We start from the raw sequence: 22083 nt of genomic DNA, 5'->3' as shown, positions 1-22083 counted from the left end.
GAATATAGTCAAACTGAAAAATGCATCTGTAGCTAAACTAAAATTAATGGTTGTAGAGGTTTATGCAAAAGACATCCCTTCAGTGAGAAGTGCACAGTTATACTCTAACAAAGGTTATTTGCTATCCAGAAGAGGGAAGTCTCTAGTACACTAGGATACTTGTTTGAAACTGCTGCTTATCATTATTGATATATAGCTCATCATTATAACTCTAGACCATCTAAACTTGGGGAAGCATCCCTGAAAAGAAAATGCAAATTCAGTCCCAAAGAGAAATGAATACAATCAAAGTTATAAATGGGGTATAAAGCTCAGGTAATCATAACATTGATCCAGAAATATTAGTGTTTCTCATGCACATTGAGTTTTTGATTATCTCATCCAATGAGGTTTGGAAGGGAAAGAAAAAAACCCAGAATAATTGTCAAGTTTTTCTCTTTTCCCTTCTGCCCACCTCCCCAACTTTCTTGTAAATTGCATTCACCCATGTCTTTTCCTCTGCCTAAAGAAGCAGTCCTTATGGAGAGAGAGTAGTATCCAGCAAAAAATTTCCTGTGTTCCCCTTGATCATGGAAAAAAAAATGTTAAGATTTCTCTATTAGATTAGAGTTGTAGAACATTTTTGTTTGGATTTTGGAGGAAGAGCATAAAATTTCAAGATGAGATAAAAATGTATGGCTGTCAGAAAAACATCTTGGATATAGATATTATTTTTTCTGACATCAATGTGCAGCCTCTCCAAATGAGTCTTCACCTGGGTAGAAAAATAGTTCCTATATTGAAATACAGCTAACATTTTAGGAAAGATTCTGATGTCTGATGTAAAGTGAAACAGGAGTTGCATGACTATCAATCTACAGTGTATTCAGCCATACTATAGATTCTATGTATAGCATTTGCATATCTCTTCACACACAGCCACTGCTCTGTCTGGGCCTCTGGTCATTATTAATTGAATGAGAGAATATGTACCTGCTAACCACAGGCAATTTCTAGTACAACCTTAATCTTACACACTCACTATGTTGAAGACATATTTCTGAATTAATAATGGTACAAATATTCCTAATTTTCCTGTACAAAACCACAAATAACTATCTGTTTTTGGTGTTTTGGAAGTTGTTACATGTCCAAGCATCAATTCTTTTACACTGGAACATGGAAGATGGAAAATAGTGAATGGTTCACATTATGAGTATAAAACAAAAGTAGTTTTCAGCTGTGATCCAGGGTATTATGGTTTGGGACCAGCATCTATCGAGTGTCTCGCTAATGGCACCTGGAGTTGGAGAAATGAGCGGCCTTACTGCCAAAGTGAGTACATATTGTATCTGCATCTACTGTAGTTCAGATAAAAATATTTTATTTGGCTGAATTAGAAATTAACTAATTAAATATTGGAATAAGTTAATTAGAAAATATTTCCTGGCTGGAATTCCTGTGTGTCTTAAAGGCTATCATTTACAAATAAAATCCTAGATTTAGTGACAATAAAATATCTGTAAGCACATTTCTGGATTTTAGAGGTCCCTAAATCTATAAAGGTACAAATAAGTAATGCAGAACATTTTCCTATGTATTTTTCTAGGTCTTTAATGCTGCATATTCTATTAAAATGGAAAAACTTTGCATCCTGTCTGCACTCTTGCTAAATAAAATAATATTTCCTTTCATCTGGTTAGCATAGTGTGAAAATCCACATCATTCCTACCACTAGGTGGTATCCTGATAATCTGCAATAGCTACTTAAAAAAAAAAAAGTAATGAATATTCAGATAATTTTAAAAAGTGAAATGATTGGCCATGATTATGCTCCCATCCTTCAGCCCTGTGCAAAGCAGGTTTATTTATGTATTTAAATTTAGACATCCAGTTTTCAGAATTGTTAGGGTTTGGGTATACTTCAAAGCTCCAAAATTCTTCCTCTTTGTGAAACACCATAGAATGTACACTCAGATAGAATGGGATATCACTGCGGTATTGGTGCATGTATCTAGTTCTTGTTTTTCTGCATACACGTGTATAAATCCACACATACCTAAGATGCAGACAATGTTTAGATAAGACACATAACTGTGGTTTAAATTATATTTAGAATTTATTAAGAATCTATATTTATATGGAATTCCAAATGTAGATAAATTCTATTGGAAATTTACCTCAATTTTAAGTTCTTTGTAACCTATTGAAAATTTCTTTTATAGTTTAGGGAATTTTTAAAAGTGAACTGCAATAGTTCATATCTGCTAGTATTAAAAATATTTCGTATATGTGTGTATCTATATCTCTCTGTGTGTAAAGATACTTTACATACAATCTATAGGTATTTTTAACCCTTTATTTGTTGAAAGACAAACATATTCCACTATATTCTGGGAAGGTTTATTTGCAATATTACTACTTACATTTTTTAGCATAAAGTACACTAGATTTTCTGTTTCTTTAAATAATAGAAAATATATGAATTATTAATAGAAAATTATTAAGGAATAATTATGATTTAGAATGAAAACATGCTTAGAATTCTAAATAAAAAGCAAGGAATTCCATGCATATTTTTCAGTCAATATAAGAACATAATTTGTGAGTGCTGATCCTACTAGAAGATAAAAATGACATTTCAAAAGAAACATAAAGATTTTATTTTAAATGCCAACAATCATGATATTCCAATATTAATAAAAAGTCAATGATAAAATCAAGGTAATTAAATAGCAATTAATAATGCTCTGAATGGTTTGTTTTTTCATCTTTCCAGAGACAATTTTAGTTGGTTCTCTTCCCCACGCCTGGCTCTCTTAAGTGTTGTTTCTAGGTTAGTAATAGTCTATGTGTGCAGAGTTTTAAATCTATTTTTTTCACAGACGAAAATACTTCAATATGTTAAATTTATGATCTAGTTTACTGGCTGAGAGATATTACTTGTTGATACTGCATGTGTGTTTGTAATACTCAGCTGTGCATTTCTGTTTTATTTTGGTTTTGCCCTAAAGTTATTTCTTGTGGAGAACTTCCTACACCTCCAAATGGGAATAAGATTGGGACTCAAATCACATATGGATCTACAGCGATATTTACTTGTGACTCAGGATATATGCTAGTTGGCTCTGCTGTGAGGGAATGTCTGTCTTCTGGACTCTGGAGCGGAATTGAGACCAGATGTTTAGGTATGAAACCTACTGTCATGGCTTGCTTATTTTCTTTCTCTCTAGCTGATAAAAGTAAGAAAAGTGATTCAGTTTGTCTCTTTCTTTTAGCAGACTTTCAAGAGAGTTCTGCATTTTAAAAATGTGTATGGCTGAATTGTTTTTCTTATAAAATTGTAACTATGGATACCTTTCAACAGATTTAATCTCTTTTTCAATATCTTCCACACACACAAAACCTGTGTCACTAGTTTGCTGTATATATGTGTAAAGTAGACTTATAAATGAAGAGCCATACTGGTTGATTCCAAACGTGTCAGCTTTAATATACATCCTCAGTAAAATGTCTACATAATAGACCTGAAGCCAGTGGTTATGTTATGGAATTAATCTCTAGGTTTTCAAAAGATACAGGGGGAAAAACAAAATGTTTGCGGAAACTGACAGGAACACTGAAGTCGTATTTCTTGCAGAAAATCACTATCCAGACACCTTTTACACCCCTTAGTTGTACATGTTTAGGCATCTTCACTTATTTAAAATACTCTGAATGACTTATGAATAACAATTTCAGGGCTTCTTTACAGTTTGTTGTTATCATGTTACCTTATGGCATTGTGTTAGCTATAGACACATTGATTTTAACCCTATATGCAATGAATATTTTAGTTTCAGTTGAAATCAAAATAATGATAGTGTTCTGATTTTATAATGGAATATGAAAGCCATGGTACACCTTGTCATTCAGGACTGTATGAGAATATAAAAAACAACCCATAAACTGAGACTCTCTGAAGAATCTGAACTAGTATATACATTAGATGTAAGGCTTTATTACAATATCTCTTTATGCAGATTGCCTTTTACCATTTTAGAGCACTCTCCATACCAAATAATTTTCCTTCTGCAAGACAGCATTATATGGTGCAAATCTTCACTTAAGCTTAATTTGAATGACTCATGAATGAGTAGAAGTGTTGCTTATGAAGCTACAAGCCTGAAGCTGAAATGTTTCCTGATACATAGCTGAGGGGAAGAGAGGCATTGCTTTTGTTTCACTTGTACAATGAAACCATATAGCAGAGGGGGAGAAAAAAAGAAAAACAACTCTTCCTATTTGATTGTCTTTATATTGTAACTTGTCAGAAAGGATAAGACAGACTGCTTTAAATATAAAAGTTTTGGGGCAGCACAGTGTGTGTGTAATCTAAATGTTCTGATATTTTTTATTATTTTTACTGATTGATCTGCAAGGGTTACAGCTACTAAGGTTTGAAGAAATGTAAAAAATTTAAATAATCTAAATAATCTTAATAATCTAAACCCAACTAAATTGTCTTCTATTAGTGAATAATATCTTGGAAAAAGCCCTTACATTTAAGAATTTTGTCAAAATAAATTTATGCCAAGTAAAGATCAAAACAGAATTAATTTAATTTCTCCTTCATTTGCTTGTAGAAATAAAAATGTAATATAATCCTAATAAAAGTAATAGATTTCATAATCTTTACTTGAAACTTAAAATCAGTTTTCAGATGAAACAAAAGCTTTTTACTTCTCAGAAGAAATCAATTATTATTAAGTTCATAGACTATAATATTCAGTAACTAAACTGTTATAGCAATGTGTTAAAACAACTGTAAGAGTAGAGGGGAAAACAGTAATCTAAAAGATACCTTTTGTATGAGACTAATAAGGCTACAGTAAATTTTCAGATGCATATCTTCAACACTTTAATGATGGCAAGTTTTTGAAAACAGCATGAATAAGTTTTTCCTACAGAAATACGTCCATCATATATAGCATACAAAAAATGCACGTATAGCTTGTTAAAAAAATAAAAGCTGGTGAGAGAGCATAATTGCTCTTCCAGTAACACTTCCTGCTGTGCTACATCACTCTGTAGGAATGAGCTTTCTGGAAAGAGTCAAACTAATTCCATTCAATTCCTGTTTCTTTAACAAGTAATTTGAGACTTAAGATAGAGGGGTGATTTCAGATAATGGCAAATCAGAAATCAGAAATTTGTATAAGAAGGTTGAGAAAGAAAATGTTTTCGGAAGATGCAGGAAAAAAGGGGAAATTAAAGAAATGGTCAAATGTGGGAGAAAAGAGATAAAATGGAGCAGGAAGATCTACAGACTGGGTATTGTAATGATCAGACAAATATGTTTTTGTGCAATGTAGAATTAAATTCTGGTGTTTGTTTTCAATCACTGGAAAATGTTAAGAAAAAGATTACATCACTTTCTACTTCTAAGGCTTTTCTGCTTACAGCTGCATACTTCTAAATAATTTTTCTTAGAGCCTTCCCACTTTTCCTACTGAAAAATTTAATTATACTTATGCTCAAGTGACTACCTGTGTATTTCTGTTTTAAGCATTGAAGATGTCCCTAAGAACAGTATTAGATGACATCAATGAAATCCTGCAGGATGAAATAATATCCTTTTCCAAGTTTTTTGATTGAAAAGTTAGTTTTTCAGAAGTCTTACTCAAATAGTTTACTTAGTCATTGTGTTGGACAGCTATATCACCTTTATTTCCATTCCAGTTATGTGGAATTTGGAAAAAAATTCAAGTTGAAAGAAATAAGAATATAAATATCAGCAATATAACCTATAACTAGCTACTGTTGAATCTAATTAGATGTAAAAGAGAACTGAAATATAGCTAAGGTAACAAAAAAAAAGGTATTTACTAAAATCCAATTTGTATTACAACACAAACAAAATTCCACAACATTGTGGACAGTAGTTCATTATTTTAATGACAGTCATAATAATATCAGAATATATTGACAATTTTCACAGCCCTTTTTTGCCTTCCCCACCCCCACAACCCCCCATTTAACAAAACTGCTCTCCTTTCTGAACCTCAATTTTTTTTTCCCCCTACAGATTACCTAAATCACAATATAGTACTGAGTGGATAATCATATTAATGTAAAGATCTTGTTTTGATCTTTCATTGAATGTAGTGGGAAATTGAACTCTGGATCAGTATTCTTGTTCTCCTTAGCTAGTGAGAAGAAAATATATTCAGATTTAAGAAATAAACAGAACAAAAATCAGAGAGCTCCTGAAGTAATTTTTCTGTGGGTGTTCTAAAACCAAATAGATGTTCCACAAGATCATATGGTAAAAATATGAAGAGAATCACTTCAATGGTTTAAAATAAAATGACAGACAAAGACAAAACTCATGACTGTTGTGTCTCCAATGTTAAAGGCTGCCTGTCATAACTTACTGGTTTTGGTCTTTTTCTATACTGAAAAAATTAAATCAGTTTCTGAGGAGAAGTCTATAAATCCTGGAGAAAAATTCAGGAACATAGAATAGATTTCTCTTGAATATCCAATTTATCAAAAAGAGACTGACAAATCTGTGTATTTTGTTCTACACTTTCCTCAGCAAAAAATATTTACATATTCAATTAAGAAATTACTTGTTCAGTTTCTCTGAAAGTTTGGCATATTTACATTATTTTATTTATTCATTATATTAATTTTATTTGTTTTAATTTACTGACATGAGAAATGATTATTAGAACTTGTATTTTCATAACTATAAAAAAATTTGAAAGGTTTGAAAGGTATCGCGTGCTTTAGTGATTGATAGGAATGGTTGGACTCGATGATACAGTGAGTCTTTTCCAACCTAGTGATTCTGTGATTCTTTTTTATATTTATGTTTTTTTAATCCCTGTAATCACCTATTTATTAAACTGAGCATTTCTTAGAGCAGAAATATGTAAGATCTACTTGGTTGACTCTTTTTTTGATTTTTTAGCTGATATGCTAATGATTAATAAAGGTTCCAAACATTTTGAAGGTTTCTCTAGCACTGAGATCTTCTTCACTTTCTTCATTTGCACTGTTTTTAGACTTTGTATTAGCTTGAAGGAGAAGCACTATTAGAAAAGTCATTACTTTTGCAACATGGTAATTTGAGGATCAGGATCACTGTGTTGTTTGGGTTGGGTCTTTTTTGGTTACTATAGCTTGCAAGGAGGAAATATATAGATATTTCTAGAAAACAGCACAATTTTTAAAGTGACTGTGGATAGAAATGTGGATAGAAATCACTGTGTGATGAAATGAATTTTATTGATGTCATTTGTTGGTTTTTAAAACATTTCCTGTGTTACCATTTCAGAAAACCTAGTTTAAAAAAGAATACTCACCCCCAGAAAGCCCCAAGAAACTCAAATCTCTCCAAAAAAACCAAAAGCCAAAGTAAATCTAATAGAAAAAAAAAAAAAGCTTGCTTTGGAAAGACTTTCAGATAGATACAGTTCTTATACTTAAAAGCAATAACTGTATTCTTAGATTGTTCTAAAGCTTTCTGATTTCTTCCTAGCATCTTGGTCATTGGTAATGTAATGTACACTTTCATACTTCGCTCTGTGGGTAATCTAATTTTATGAAGTTTCTTTGAGTTGTTTTAACTGCATGCTGAAAGTAATTTTAAAAGATGAGTATACATCTCATCAATGAAAACCATGTGAAAAATGGGGAAAAAAGGATTATTTTCAATGAATTATCCAACTCAGGAAAGATATCTTGATATTGTCTCCCTTATTTACCATAAATCATTGCTGCCATTTTCTATGTAGTCCTAGGAAGAATTAACAATTGCTGGAATGATAGATGTGTTCAATTCAGCAGGTTAATATTAGGTCTGAAATCAAGATAAATAATGTAATATGATTAAAAGTTCTAATATTTTGTTGTTAGCCTTGATGTTGTTTGATGATGTTATATTTAATTCACTCAGAGAACTAAACATGCCTTATGAAAAATACTAAATATCCATATGAATTAAAATGCAAAAAGGAAGAGTGTGAGTTTACTTTAGCAATAAAATATATAAAGGTTTGTTTCCAATACATGACACATATTATAGAAGCTTTCAATAAAGACTGGTAGCAGAATAAAACTAATTGAGTTAGTGACCATTAAATGTCAGCATTTATTCATACTCACCATACAACAGCGTTAGAAAAATCATCCACCTTTTCTTCTAAGAGAAAAAGTAAACCTCACTGACTGTGTCTTTGTCTTTATTAAAAAAAATCCAGCAGAAAGGAGCAGAGCATGATACAAATAATTGGTTTTGAAATCTTTGTATCTGCATTACATATGGTTCAGAGAACTTGCCTTGGAGAGTACCTGGTCTATTCATCTGAGCTAAATGTTGTCATTATTTATGCGGTTCTAAGTTGTCAAAAAGACCTGTCAATAATTTTGATCACTTTGACTCCAAAAGGACGCGGAACAATTGTTTTATGTACCTAAAGTTGAGCTTCTCAATATTGTTCTTTGGAAAGGATGGTGATTTGTTCATAGCAAAACCACTCAGCCCACTTAAGAGTTACAAGGAGAATCCGAACCAAAATGCTAACATTTGCAATATATGTAACTTGTTAGTTGAGGATTTTTTACCCTTTTTACTCAACTCTCTCTTCATTTTTTCATACAGAAATACCAATTCCAATCATTAATGAAACAAACACAAAGAAAATATGATAAGATATGAGAACACAGTTATCCAATTGTTCTTTAAAAATCAATACTGTCAACAGGGAGAAAAGAGTAGCCCCCAGCTGAGGCAGAGTAACTATGTAAGCTGACAGTGAAGACTTTGTAGTGCATGACTCGATCAGTGATATAACTAAAAGATAATGTAAGGGATGAAAAAACCTTTTTCGTAGGACTAGTTTATAAGATGCATGTACATTTGTAAACAAAAACACTGGTGAGGAGGTTAGATAATAACATTGGAAAGTATGAAAAGATATAGAATTCATATATACTGTGGATCAAGTAAATCAGGAACTGAAATATATACATATTTAAATTATGTGCAAGTTATGTATCTGGAAGAGAAAGTCGGAGTAGTAGGGCTGGAAAGTTGTCTTTTAATTCTTTTATTTGAGAGGAAGGTTTGCACACTTCGAAGTGATTGTACCTTTGCATTTCTATCAGGTAAGGGCAAAGGAACTGTAGTATTTAGATTTTCCCTATCAGCTTTTAGCCACTGAAAGGCTTCTGTGGCTACGTATTCTCTGAAGTGTAGCCTTTGTACCATTGTTTTCATTCTAAAAAATTTTGGAAGAGCATATAAACAACTAAATTCTTCCTCTTGACTGTTTTTAAGCATCTTTTTTTGCACTCGTGACATTTCAAATAAAAGAGACTCTATATCTTTAGTGATGCTGAATTAATACATCCAGAGACAGCCATATGCTTCTTTTTTTCTTCAATATTACTGCATGATAATACAAACTAGACTTTCAAATGAGTTCTATGATGTTTTGTCTTTAAAGTATTATTCAGGAATTTCAAAGAACTCAGCATAGAAATTCCCTCTCTGAGCCATAGATTAAAAAAGATTTAAAAGAATGTCATTCTTCATCCAGGACAATCTTAGTGCCACTTGAACAGTTGGCAAGGTGAGGATTTTCTGATAGTAGCAGCAGAAAGACCCTAAACCCTGTTTTGTCCAAGAGTGTGCCAGTGTTGTTTCAGTACTGTGATATTCTACAGATACTGTTTGTGAACAGGAGGGTGTAAAAAACAACAAAAAAACAAACAAAAAAAAACCCACTCAAAAACCCACATTCCATATGAGAAATGCAAACCTTATAAGAATTGCAAGAAAAAAATTACAGCAAATAATTCTTCCCTCTTCTGCTGAGGTCATCTTGACAGGTTAATTGACTTAGCTGAATTATAATGTAAATCCCTGTTTTCAGTTGTATATTGGTATGTAGATTTCTTTCACTACGATACTCATGTTTGATGTTACTGACATCTAAAATAACCATGCACACTTTGGCCATTTAATTTAGAGATTCCATATTCATTTATTCCTGCTCTTGCATCTCAGCAAGTAACCTGCAGAAAAGAAAACTCAATTACAGCTGCAGTTTCTAAAGTTCTGGCTCTAAGTTATTATGCTCATTCTTCATGTAGAGCTGAATTTCATGTCAAGTTAGGTAATTCATGTGGTACTCACCTTATATTAGTATTCTCTATTCCTACCTTTTGAATGATTTTTTTTGCTAATGATATTTCAGGTAGTTATTCTTCTCAAGCTTTGCTAGACTGGAAGTTGAGGATGTTATAGTACTTATTTCCCCCTTCAAATCTGCTACTCAGTAAAACCTTCACTCATGATCTCTTTCTTTGTAGTATTCACTCATTACCTTCACAAAAGTGACACCTTTTGATTCAGTATTATAAATTACAGGTTAAATTAAGATCTAGTAACATTAAGATCTTAGCTCTGCAAAGGGATCTGAACAGGCTGGACTGCTGGGCTGAGTCCAACGGCATGAGCTTTAACAAGGCCAAATGCCAGGTCCTGCACTTGGGGCACAACAGCCCTGTGCAGTGCTACAGACTAGGAGAAGTCTGTCTAGAAAGCTGCCTGGAGGAGAGGGACCTGGGGGTGTTGGTTGACAGCTGACTGAACATGAGCCAGCACGTCCAGGGAGTTTATTCTCCCCCTCTACTCGGCACTGGTGAGACCGCACCTCAAATATTGTGTTCAGTTCTGGGCCCCTCACCACAAGAAGGATGTTGAGGCTCTGGAGTGTGTCCAGAGAAGTGCAACGAGACTGGTGAAGGGGCTGGAGTATAAGTGTCACACGAGTGGCTGAGGGAACTGGGGTTGTTTAGCCTGGAGAAGAGAAGGCTGAGGGGAGACCTTGTTGCTCTCTACAACTACCTGAAAGAAGGTTGTAGAGAGGAGGGTGCTGGCCTCTTCTCACAAGTGACAGGTGATAGTACAAGGAGGAATGGCCTCAAGCTGTGTCAGGGGAGGTTCAGACTGGATATGAGGAAGAAGTTTTTCACAGAAAGGGTCATTGGGCACTGGAACATGCTGCTCAGGGAGGTGGTTGAATCACCATCCCTGGAGGTATTTAAAAGATGGGTAGATGAGGTGCTCAAGTACATGGTTTAGTGGTAGTGAGGAATGATTGGACTCGATGATCCAGGAGGTCTTTTCCAACCTTGTGTTTCTATGATTCTGTGATGAGTTGGTTGTACTGCTGGAACCATTTCTTCTGTCTCATGTTTTCCAAAAATCTTACATGATTGTTCTTCATTTTTTGTTTTCAATAGCTTTCCAATGTGACTAGAGCAGTTTTATATTTGCTTGTACTTGGTCTTAGAGTCAAAAAATCACTTGTCCTACTGTCCTATCTATAAACATAAAATACTGCAGTTTTCTCAAAGGTAATAAAAATGAACTTTTGAATTAAGTCAATAAAAAAAATTGAATGTCCAGCTTTTCTCTGTTTTTATTTAGGATGCATGTTTAAAATTCCTCTGACATATTTACAGATAATTTTTAATTTGTTTTTCTTTATATACTTTGAAAATTGTAGCTGGTCACTGTGGTATTCCAGATCTTATTGTCAATGGTCAAGTGATTGGAGAAAATTATGGATATAGAGACACTGTTGTATACCAGTGCAGTCCTGGTTTTCGGCTAATTGGTTCTTCTGTAAGAATATGTCAACAGGATCACAACTGGTCTGGTCAGCTTCCATCCTGTGTGCGTAAGTAAGCATGGCAACACATAGTGATTTATGTTACAGGAATTTCTATGCCAGACTAGATGAGGAGAGACTTTGCAACTTAGTATTAATTTAAAAAAAAATATGCATATTTACAGTATATCCTTAAAAGAATCTGGCCACCTAAAACCTGTGATTCATCTGTCAGATGAAGTTTAATGTTGTCACTTCCTTTTTGGCTACTAAATACCAATCATTTATATATGACTATGAAACTACTTCAGAATGGGTCTTAGGCACCTGGTGCTTAAATTTGAAAATGGCTCTATGTCTATAGTAGCTTTTGAAATTATTTAAAGTACATTTATTTTGACTGTAGTAATTAGACAAGAAGAAACCCTTGAATTGGTTTTGGGGTTTTTTTTTGGCACGAATATTGTTTTTTAATACTGAGGGTCATTTTGTGTGATAGTGTGTCAACAAAGCACATGAAATATCATTAACACTTTATGACTACGTTTCAATAATTCATGTTCAGTAACATCAGTGTATTGAAACTATGTAAATTTGCCTCTATATATTCTATTTTTGTACCAGAAACTATCTGAATGATGAATCATAATACACAATGTTAATTCACTACTCCTACTGCTTACTCTTTACTGTGTCTACACAGAACTAGATATACATAACACTACTATAACTGCATTTCTTAATTTTGGTTGCACTTTATGATCTAGTAATAGATCATTACTTTCTTACATTACATTTTAGATCAACACACTTTTGTGTAGGTAACAAGATGATAAAATTAGGCACTGTTAATCAAGAATTTCTAAATTAAAATGTTAGTATCAGTGTTAGATCTGAAAAAAATACCAAACCCAAACCGTACCTGGTTTTATATATACTAACAGCAGAGAAAATGAATGTATTTTCTTCCTCTAGTGAAATGGAAGATGCTTGTTTGAATGCAGGGGGAGGTGCAATACTGCACTTCAAAGAAGGACACAAGACTTGGGTAAAAAAGTTAGATTTAGGAAACAGCAGCTGTCTCTAACTTTGTGGTAGATATTTAGGAGCAGGTCCATTTCAAATCAAAGGTTCAAATTAAGTATAGAAAAGCAATCTTGCATTTCTTTATTTAACTTTAGCTGTTTTAATTGAAATTTTGAGACTTTGTGTTTGAATTAAAAAACTATGATCTTTCTACTTTTGAATTCACCATACTTCTCATTTATACAGTGGGCATGGGTATTATTCCAAATGTTATGGATATTCCATACTTCTGTTTTCACAGGAATGTTTTTTATTGTTATTATGTGCATATTAAAAAACATCTCTGCACACTGAATGCTTATCTTTGCCAGACAGTTTTACAAATATTAACAGTCTAGTGTAAAATTCCAATTACTCTTTTTTTGGGAAAAAAAGGCAGTTGTTTATATAAAAAGTCCAATACCAGTAACATAAAGATAATATATTTAATTAAAATAACTTACTAAGTGATATTACTAGAACATACAGAATTCAATTTAACTATCATTCATAGAATATACTGTGTCTGTGTTTTATACTGCTTCTTAAGGGCCTTTCGTGTTACTAAAAATTTTATTTTAGTTAGATTATATCAAAGAGGATTTTTTAGAGTTGTCATGTTAAGCCTATTCTACACAGAGTAAAAGACCATGTTTGTCAGACCTAAATAAATTAATTTAGAAAAATAATGTTTCTAAATTCACAAGAATTTTAGAATTATATAAATTTTACTGTGATTTTTTCATCATAAGCTATTGATGAACATTTTATTTATCAACAGCTGGAGTTTGTTAAAACATAGCAGAAAATATTTGTACTTTTAAAAATTTTTTCAGGAGATGTTATTTGTGCTTCATTATCCTTACTGTTTTGGCATCTGGTCTCTGTAGGCACTGAAAAGGAACTTTACCTTCTGTAGTCAGTTTTGTATAAATACAAAAGTTTCACAGTGCCCATAAAGTTCCATATATCAAGTCACGAATGTATAGATTCAATAAATATTTTGGCCTTAAATAGAGTGAGTTGATACTAAGATATATTTGTAAGAATTAATACCTGAGTAACTAATGCACTGAAATATTTCCTTTGAAGTTCAGGCAACATTTAATGAAAATCCAGTGCTTGCTTAACTGCTGATTCTTCAGAAAAGCTTTCTTCATTTTTCTCGATTACTGCACAGCAAACTCTATTCTCTTTATTTAAATACTTAAGTAAGTCCTTGAACATTTCCTAAAATATGCTGTAGTTCTGATTCTGTTGAATGAAATGTGTATCTTGCATGGAAAGTATTCAGTATCTTATAATATCAAAACTTTAATTATTAGAATGATTTTCTATCAGATCATAAATAATGAGAAGTGATAACAGCATGCTCTGGTTTTTGTTTCTTTGTTTTATGCTATACTAGCTGTTAGTTGTGGCCACCCTGGTAGTCCAATTTATGGGAGAACAAGTGGAAATGGTTTCAACTTCAATGATGTTGTGACATTCTCATGCAATACTGGGTATGTTATGCAAGGACCAACAAAAGCACAGTGTCAGGCTAATAGACAGTGGAGCCACCCACCTCCAATATGCAAAGGTGAGAATGGAAGCATTTATAGATTTCAAACTTCGTTGGAAAATTAAGGTTGAAAAATAAACTGAAGGTAAAAGAATATTGTCAATACAAAATGATCCCTCTATCACTAACAGGCATTAAATTTTTAAAGATCATGTTTCATGTTTCTATGGTTTTTCAGTTAGGTTAGTTCTTCATTCAGGTTGACAGGGTAACTGTTACAGAGGATCTTTCTTATGTGTCTGTAGTTTCTATTGATTTTTTTAAAATGGTTTCTACAGGTTCCTTAGAAAAATTGCACATATATAATTAAGAAATTAAATCCTGTCATAATGTTCTCTGCATTTTGAACTAACATAGTTCTACTTTTTTTGCTTTTACATTTCCATTAACTTAACTGCTAAACTTGTCTTTTGAAGTTTTTGTTCTGATTTGTTAGCATAATGCATTTGAGTTGGTTCTCAATACTTCTGGATAATACATTTATAAGTATTTCACTGAAAATAAAATATTATGAAATTATTTCTGGTTTGAGTTCCCATAAGCACTGCAATAAAGGTTTTATTGTCATTGCCCTATTTAAGTCTCTTGTTATATGCTTTTTTAAATGTTCTAATTGTTCATATTTAGAAAAATATACTTTTTTACTGGTACCTGCTTGTACATACGCAGAAATTGTATTGAATGTTTTTCAGCAGCTTCCCAGCAGCTTCTATGCATTTTTATCTATACACAGCCTAAGTCATGTTATGTATTTATAGCAACTTTATTTACTAAATTTTCCTCCCAATAGGTGTCCTCCACTTCCTTTTGTCACTTTGCCTTAAGAAAACTTAGATTTCCAAGGATGTTTTTGTTGATGTGAAGTTATGTTTTAAAATTACAATACTAAACATGTCCTGTCTATTAAGGATACCTAATAAATCACATTTCAGTCTAGTTGCTAAAAATCAGCTCCATGTTCTGGTATTGGAGAGTAATGTATCAAACTGTCTGATATGTTACTGGCCTGCAGGGATCAGTAGTTAAGTTGATCAGATTATTCTCTGAAATTTTACACTGTCCTGAAATCTGGTAAAAAGAATCATTGTTGTGCAGAACTTTGTAGTGTGCAGTGAAATCAATTCTAATTAATATCATTTTGTTCTATTTGCACTGATGTTAATTTTTAAAAAACATGCTACCTTGCGCATTTGTAAACTGCCTAAAGTGCAATATTACATATATTGTATTATATAAAAGGCTGCACTCCTTTGTGAATGCTGAATTTGCAATTGTCATATAAATTCATCAGTGCACTTGCCTGTCGTAGTGTCTAAAACTTTTCTAAATAGCTAGTTTCCTACTAGCTATATAATAGCCACCATAAGAGTATTTAAAAAGTGTGGAAGTGGTGAAAGCTCCTTTTATTTTCTTTCAAGTGTTCACTGCTCCAGATTTATTAATAAATAATTTTCATTACTTAAAGCACATGCATTATGAAATGAAGATGAAAGTTCAATTGTTATAAAAACTTTGTCTACAAAACCGAAAATGGATAGAAGTACAGCTCAACTTTTCCTCCAGGAAAAAAACCCAAACTAATACATTTCCAACACTGCCCACAATGTAACTAAAGAAAAACAAACCATTGTTTAATTTTAAAGAATTCAAATCCAACCAGGAATTTATTTCTGTCCTTGAAAATGTATGCAATCTAGTCTTGTGGTGCCAATATTTGACAACTACCAAGAGACTCTGGTGTTTAGGACGTTGACTAGAGGGAAGTAGGTGAACCATAAAATAGCTACATTGTATGATGAAGGCAGGAAAAATGAACTTAAATTCCATCTTGCAATAGTTTTTTTTTATTTTTAGACTACAGCATTTTTTAGCATATTTTGATACTTTTACATCCATGCACATTCACACGGAGATATATTCTATACATTTACACACAGGTACATACACATGTATGGACATAAAAATGTAGTTGAATATAAGGATATAGAGATAGTAATTTTCACATGAGCTGTGGGTTTCTAGAGCAACTTTGAATAACTGATGATGTGTTTACTTGACCAGAGGAGTCTATTGCATGGAAATGTCTTCAGTGACATTTTCAAACAAATGGATCCTGAAGAGGTTGAGACTCGAAAAATCCATCAGTATTCTCAGCCATCAAAGTATATCCCTCTTTTTGAAAACACATATCCGTTTGTTGGGATATTTCTGTGTTCTAGCAGAACCATGACAGTCTTATCAAATGGATCATATGCCCTTTAGCTCAAAACATTTGCCTCAAAGGTACTCCATTATCAAATTGTTAGTATAGGAACATAAGTATATTTGCATGGGTGCATGGGTTAGACCAAAGGCTCATTTAAGCAGCATAACCTATTTCTAGCTGTGGACAATAGTTTATTTCAAGACAGACGTATAAATTGAATATATTGGTATGTCCAGTTACTTTTAGTGGCAAATACTTTTACAGCATCACCACACTTTGCAAAGAAACATTTCCTTTTATTTGTTCTGAGTTTAGCATCTACTGGTTTCATATAATCTCCCTAATTTGGTATCATTACATACAAAATCAGGGTATATAGAATGAGGGTAGTAACACATTGGAAATTTCTCATGGGGAAGATTGGAGAGCATTTAAAGACCGTTTCAGTAGACTGTGTTTGTATGACTCTCAAGTCTGTGCTCTTTTTCTTTTTAGTGGTCAATTGTTCTGATCCTGGAATACCGGCAAATTCTATAAGAGAAAGTAAAATTGAACATGGAAATTTCACATATGGCACAGTGGTATTTTATGACTGTAATCCTGGATATTTTTTATTTGGCTCTTCAGTTTTAATTTGTCAGCCAAATGGCCACTGGGACAAACCCCTACCTGAATGCATTAGTAAGTAGATAATGTGTATGCTTCTACAAAGAATTTGGACTAGACTGGGTATTGTTTTGCACATTATTTCCATCAGTCTTATGACAGTAATTAGAATAATCATATTTATATACATTTGTGCATGTGCAGTAATGATGGAAAGTCTTAGTAGCAGCTGAAGTAGTGCAGTTACATTTTCGTTGTGTGTAGTAAATAACATGGAAACCTTGGTAAATGCAGTAACTGAAACAAACATCTCTGAATGCTTCAGCACAATGATCCCTTCTAGCAGGGACAGAAGGTCAAAACATATCAATTTAATTTGCCAGTTGGTGGCCTCCACGGGCCACAAAGCTGTGATGACACTACTCTATTATAAACTTATGTCACTGTAGCATTTTCTGAACTTCTCTGCACAACATCAAGATCAAACTATCTCTGAAGACAGTAAGCAAACAGCAATGGTGCTGTAGAGCACAAAAATGTCCTCTTGATCATGTCCTCGGTTTACTATTCTACTATAATGTACCTGAACACATAGTTTTAGGCAACCTAGGGCAAGTGGATAAGTGCAAGGAGGTGGTTTTTTTTCCTGGCTTGTCATGAACAACTTTCTAACTGTGATGTAGATATAGCCACAGATGTTTCACTGGTTTTATATTGCCTGGGACAGTTAGTTTAACCAGTTCTCTACAAGGCTATGAAAAAGGTGTTGTTTAGGGTGAAAATTACTGTTAGGGGGAAAATTTCTCTCTAAGACAGGCTGAAAGGTATATTTTCTAGAGACTAAAGGGAAAACAGAATAAGGGCTCCTTATGCAGGAATCATGGATCAACATTTGCAGTATTGTAGATATTAGTTCTCAGTTTTTAGTCTTTATTAGTCATCCTTAACTGAAGTTTCTCCACTTCTGTTGTTGTCTGTGAAAAACAAAGTAACAAAAGTAATATGAAAAATTATTTCTTATTGCTACTGAAACCTTTAGTCTGGAAAAGTTTTTGCTTTCTTTTAAAGGATAAATAGCTTTATTGCAAGTCACAGTTAAAATGATAACAAAAAGTTTAAGAGTTTCACACTGAATTTTAAGCTAACATTACCATTTAGAAGGATAAATGTAATTTAATAGTAACTTCTCTCCAAAGCGAAAGAAATTCTGAAGGTAAAGGTGCAAAGATTTCTTCTTTCTACTTTTGTATTTTTATCTTTTACTCTTCTTCAAGAATTATGAGAAGTTATTTAATAATACAGATTTTAGTTTTCCTCTAAGCCAGCATTTGGGAGTAAGGATGCTATATGTACTTTTGAAAGGATAGTCTCAGCTCTGTTTGTGTCATTTATGTAGTCAATGAATTCTAACCTAGGCACTCTCTATGATATTTTTTAATCATAAATCTCACAAAAACTTTTCTGATGTAGCTACTGAATATTTTTTAAAGAGCATTTCAACTTTTGAAGTGTTTTGCAATTTTTTTTCCCTTTTGGACATTGGACATTTCCCTTTGGACATTTCCCTTTTGGACTTTTTGTAGGGCTGTCATTTTGTAGTCTGCACATTATTCCACTGTAAGAGCAATGGAGAAGAAGCGGAAAGCTTGCTGGATGTTTTTCTTTGACCTAGGTTGGATTGGTTTTTTGACCCAACTTAATTTCAGTCTCTTGCTAACTAGTTTCAAGGAACATACCTTTTGTTGAACTATCACTAGAGCAATGGAGAAGAGATACAGTTACAAAGGAAAAGTTGTTCACCTGTAAAATGACTCAATTCCTTTGAAATGTGTTGTAGCTAAAGTACTTATACCTACTATAAGTCCTGTAAAGAAGCAGAATTCAGCATTGGCCTGGGCCATAATGCCTTTCCGACTCTTCCTTTGAATTAAGAGTTTGCTGATGATACAACAAAACTGGGAGGAGTGGCTGATATACCAGAAGGCTGTGCTGCCATTCAGCGAGTTCTCCGCAGGCAAGAGAGCTGAAGGGAGAGGAACTTAATGAAGTTTAACACAGGCAAGTGCAGAGTCCTGCACTATAGATATTTCCAATGGATAGGAGGCTGCTGAAATTCTTTCAGTGGTGTTACTCTGATTTTAGATTAGATTTCTATCATTTAGCCTGTTTTTTTATTCCTAAAGAAAATGATCGCTTCTGATCATTTACAGGAAGAGCCATTTATCATAATTTTCTGTATGAGAGGCAACTAAAGGACAAGAGGTATCATAGTAATTCTTCCTATTTTCTTTCTGAGTTTACATAATTCATAGAATCATAGAATCATAGAATCATGTCTATGATTCTATGATAGAATCATGACATTTGAGGCAGTTAGCAAAATTAGGTATGTCTAAGCTGACTGTTGGATGACCTTATGTGCAACCTGGCAGTGGAAATCACAAAAATGTGAAAATTAAGAGTACTAATCACAATATGGAAAAACTAACAATTACTGATCAAAGTTTACTAAATAAAGAACTCATAGGAAGCTTATCCATTACCCTTTTTTTAAGACTGAGATCCAGAAATTCCCTCTAATCCTTATGCAATTAACATCAACAGATGATGTCTAGGACTATATTAAAAATGTGTAAACAAATATTTTATTTATGCAATGCAATATTTTAAGTAACCAAAACCATGAATATGAATTTAGTATATTAGCATTAAGATTCATAGTAAAATTTAGCAAAAATGATCATGTTTATAAACCTTATAGACTTCATGACTGATGATTTAGATGAGAGATGAAGGTCTGCGTGTTCTCTTGCTCAGCAGTGACCTTGGCAGATACTGTTTTCCTGTATTTTTTCTCTGGAGGGTACATGCATGTACTGTTTGTGTGTGTGTGTTATGAAATTGATAACTACAAACTGGTTGATCAGTGATAATAACCTTTTTTTATCTCCAATAATTATGCATTGTAGTGATTGACTGTGGCCATCCTGGCATTCCTCCTAACGCGGTCCTGTCTGGAGATAAATATACGTTTGGGTCCACTGTTCATTATACCTGCACAGGTAGACGATCGCTGTTAGGACAGTCATCTCGTACATGTCAGTTAAATGGACACTGGAGTGGATCTCTTCCTCATTGCTCAGGTAACATTTTTCAATTAATGACTGTGCCATGAAGTTGTTTTGAATTTACTTGCATTCATTAGACGGCCATTTTAAAATCTGGAAAAGCATATATAAAACTGAAGTACTGTAAAAAATAGTAAACCCCCCAAAAGTAAAAACTATTAGCAAGACAACAATTTGGGAGGAGTTTGCTTTCCCATTGACATTTAATATGAATATGGAGTTGCACATTTAACAGAATGTTAAAGGAGCTGGTTTGTTTTGAAACTATTTTCTATGTGACTTCTGGAAAGAATATTGATTTCCTCAGGGCAACCTTGCACCATTGCCCCTTCAAGACGATGATGTTGTATTTTTCTCTAAAACTTGTGAGCTATCTACTGATTTGAATGCACCAGGGGTATATCTTAATTGCTTAATACATCTGTCTTTATAGTAAAGCCAAGTGGGCTCCACTTATCTTCAAGATAGAATGTTTTGTCTTTTGAGGGAACACCATCTAATCCTTGTGATTAGCCCTCACTGAAATCAAGATATGTTTTCTGAACAAATTAATGTTTAGGAATATTCTGGTTTACAACTTCAGTTTCATTCACTCTAATCACAGTGATGAAGTCAGAAACAGAAATCCAAGTCACACGGTGATTTGGAATTTCACCAAATTCTGTTTCTTATCTTCACAGAATTCACAGAATCACTAGGCTGGAAAAGACCCACTGGATCATTGAGTCCAACCATTCCTATCAGTCACTAAACCATGCCCCTCAATACCTAATCCACCCGTCTTTTAAATACCTCCAGGGAAGATGACTCAACCACCTCCCTGAGCAGCCTGTTCCAGTGCCCAATGACTCTCTCTGTGAAAAACTTTTTCCTGATGTCAAGTCTGAACCTCCCCCAGCGGAGCTTGAGACCATTCCCTCTTGTCCTGTACCCTGTTGCTTGGGAGAAGAGGCCAGCACCCTCCTCTCTACAACCTCCTTTCAGGTAGTTATAGAGAGCAATGAGGTCTCCCCTCAGCCTCCTCTTCTCCAGGCTAAACAACCCCCGCTTCCTCAGCCGCTCCTTATAAGACTTATTCTCCAGGCCCTTTGCCAGTCTCGTTGCTCTTCTCTGGACTTGCTCCAGAGCCTCAACATGCTTCTTGTAGCAAGGGGCCCAGAACTGAACACAATATTTGAGGTGCAGTCTCACCAGTGCCAAGTACAGAGGAAGAATAACCTCCCTGGACCTGCTGGTCACACCGTTTCTGATACAAGCCAAGATGCCATTGGCCTTCTTGGCCACCTGGGCACACTGCTTTCTAGCCAGTCTTCTCCTAGTCTGTAGCACTGCACAGGGTTGTTGTGCCCCAAGTGCAGGACCCGGCTCTTGGCCTTGTTAAACCTCATGCCACTGGTCTCAGCCCAGCGGTCCAGCCTGTTCAGATCCATTTGCAGAGCCTCCCTACCCTCCAGCAGATTGACACTTCCACCCAGCTTAGTGTCATCTGCAAACTTGCTAAGGGTGCCTTCAATGCCTTCATCCAGGTCATTGATAAAGACATTGAACAGGGCTGAACCCAGCACAGAGACCTCGGGAACCCCTCTTGTAACTGGCCTCTAGTTACATCTTACACTGTTTAGAAACAGATTGTGATAGAGATTAGTTATGTTATCAGTTTTAATTCTCAATATATATTGGGGGAAGTACTTTCTTATCATCCTCATGTTTCCATTACATAGTTTAAAGAAAGCAAGGTTTTGGACCTTATTCAGACCTAAGTAATTCAGAGTATTTAGATATCTCCAAAGACAGAAAATTGGAAGAAAAAAATGTGACACATTTTATCGTGGGCTACAGCCAAAACAAGAGGTGAAAAATAAC

The 22083-nt window shown here is 33.9% G+C and overlaps 1 protein-coding gene across 1 annotated transcript in view; it reads left to right on the top strand.

Annotated features, from left to right (window-relative positions):
* Positions 1-22083, top strand: part of CSMD3 (CUB and Sushi multiple domains 3) — a 608404-nt gene that overhangs the window by 536937 nt on the left and 49384 nt on the right. Inside the window, exons 52-57 of the mRNA XM_069854554.1 lie at positions 1120-1314; positions 2994-3167; positions 11547-11720; positions 14125-14298; positions 16982-17167; positions 20062-20235. Coding sequence (XP_069710655.1) covers positions 1120-1314; positions 2994-3167; positions 11547-11720; positions 14125-14298; positions 16982-17167; positions 20062-20235 — 1077 coding nt within the window. The remainder of the gene's footprint in view (positions 1-1119; positions 1315-2993; positions 3168-11546; positions 11721-14124; positions 14299-16981; positions 17168-20061; positions 20236-22083) is intronic.

Source organism: Phaenicophaeus curvirostris, chromosome 3 (genome assembly GCF_032191515.1).
Source record: "Phaenicophaeus curvirostris isolate KB17595 chromosome 3, BPBGC_Pcur_1.0, whole genome shotgun sequence".
Taxonomy (NCBI): domain Eukaryota; kingdom Metazoa; phylum Chordata; class Aves; order Cuculiformes; family Cuculidae; genus Phaenicophaeus; species Phaenicophaeus curvirostris.
This window is presented reverse-complemented; position numbering and strand designations above follow the sequence as displayed.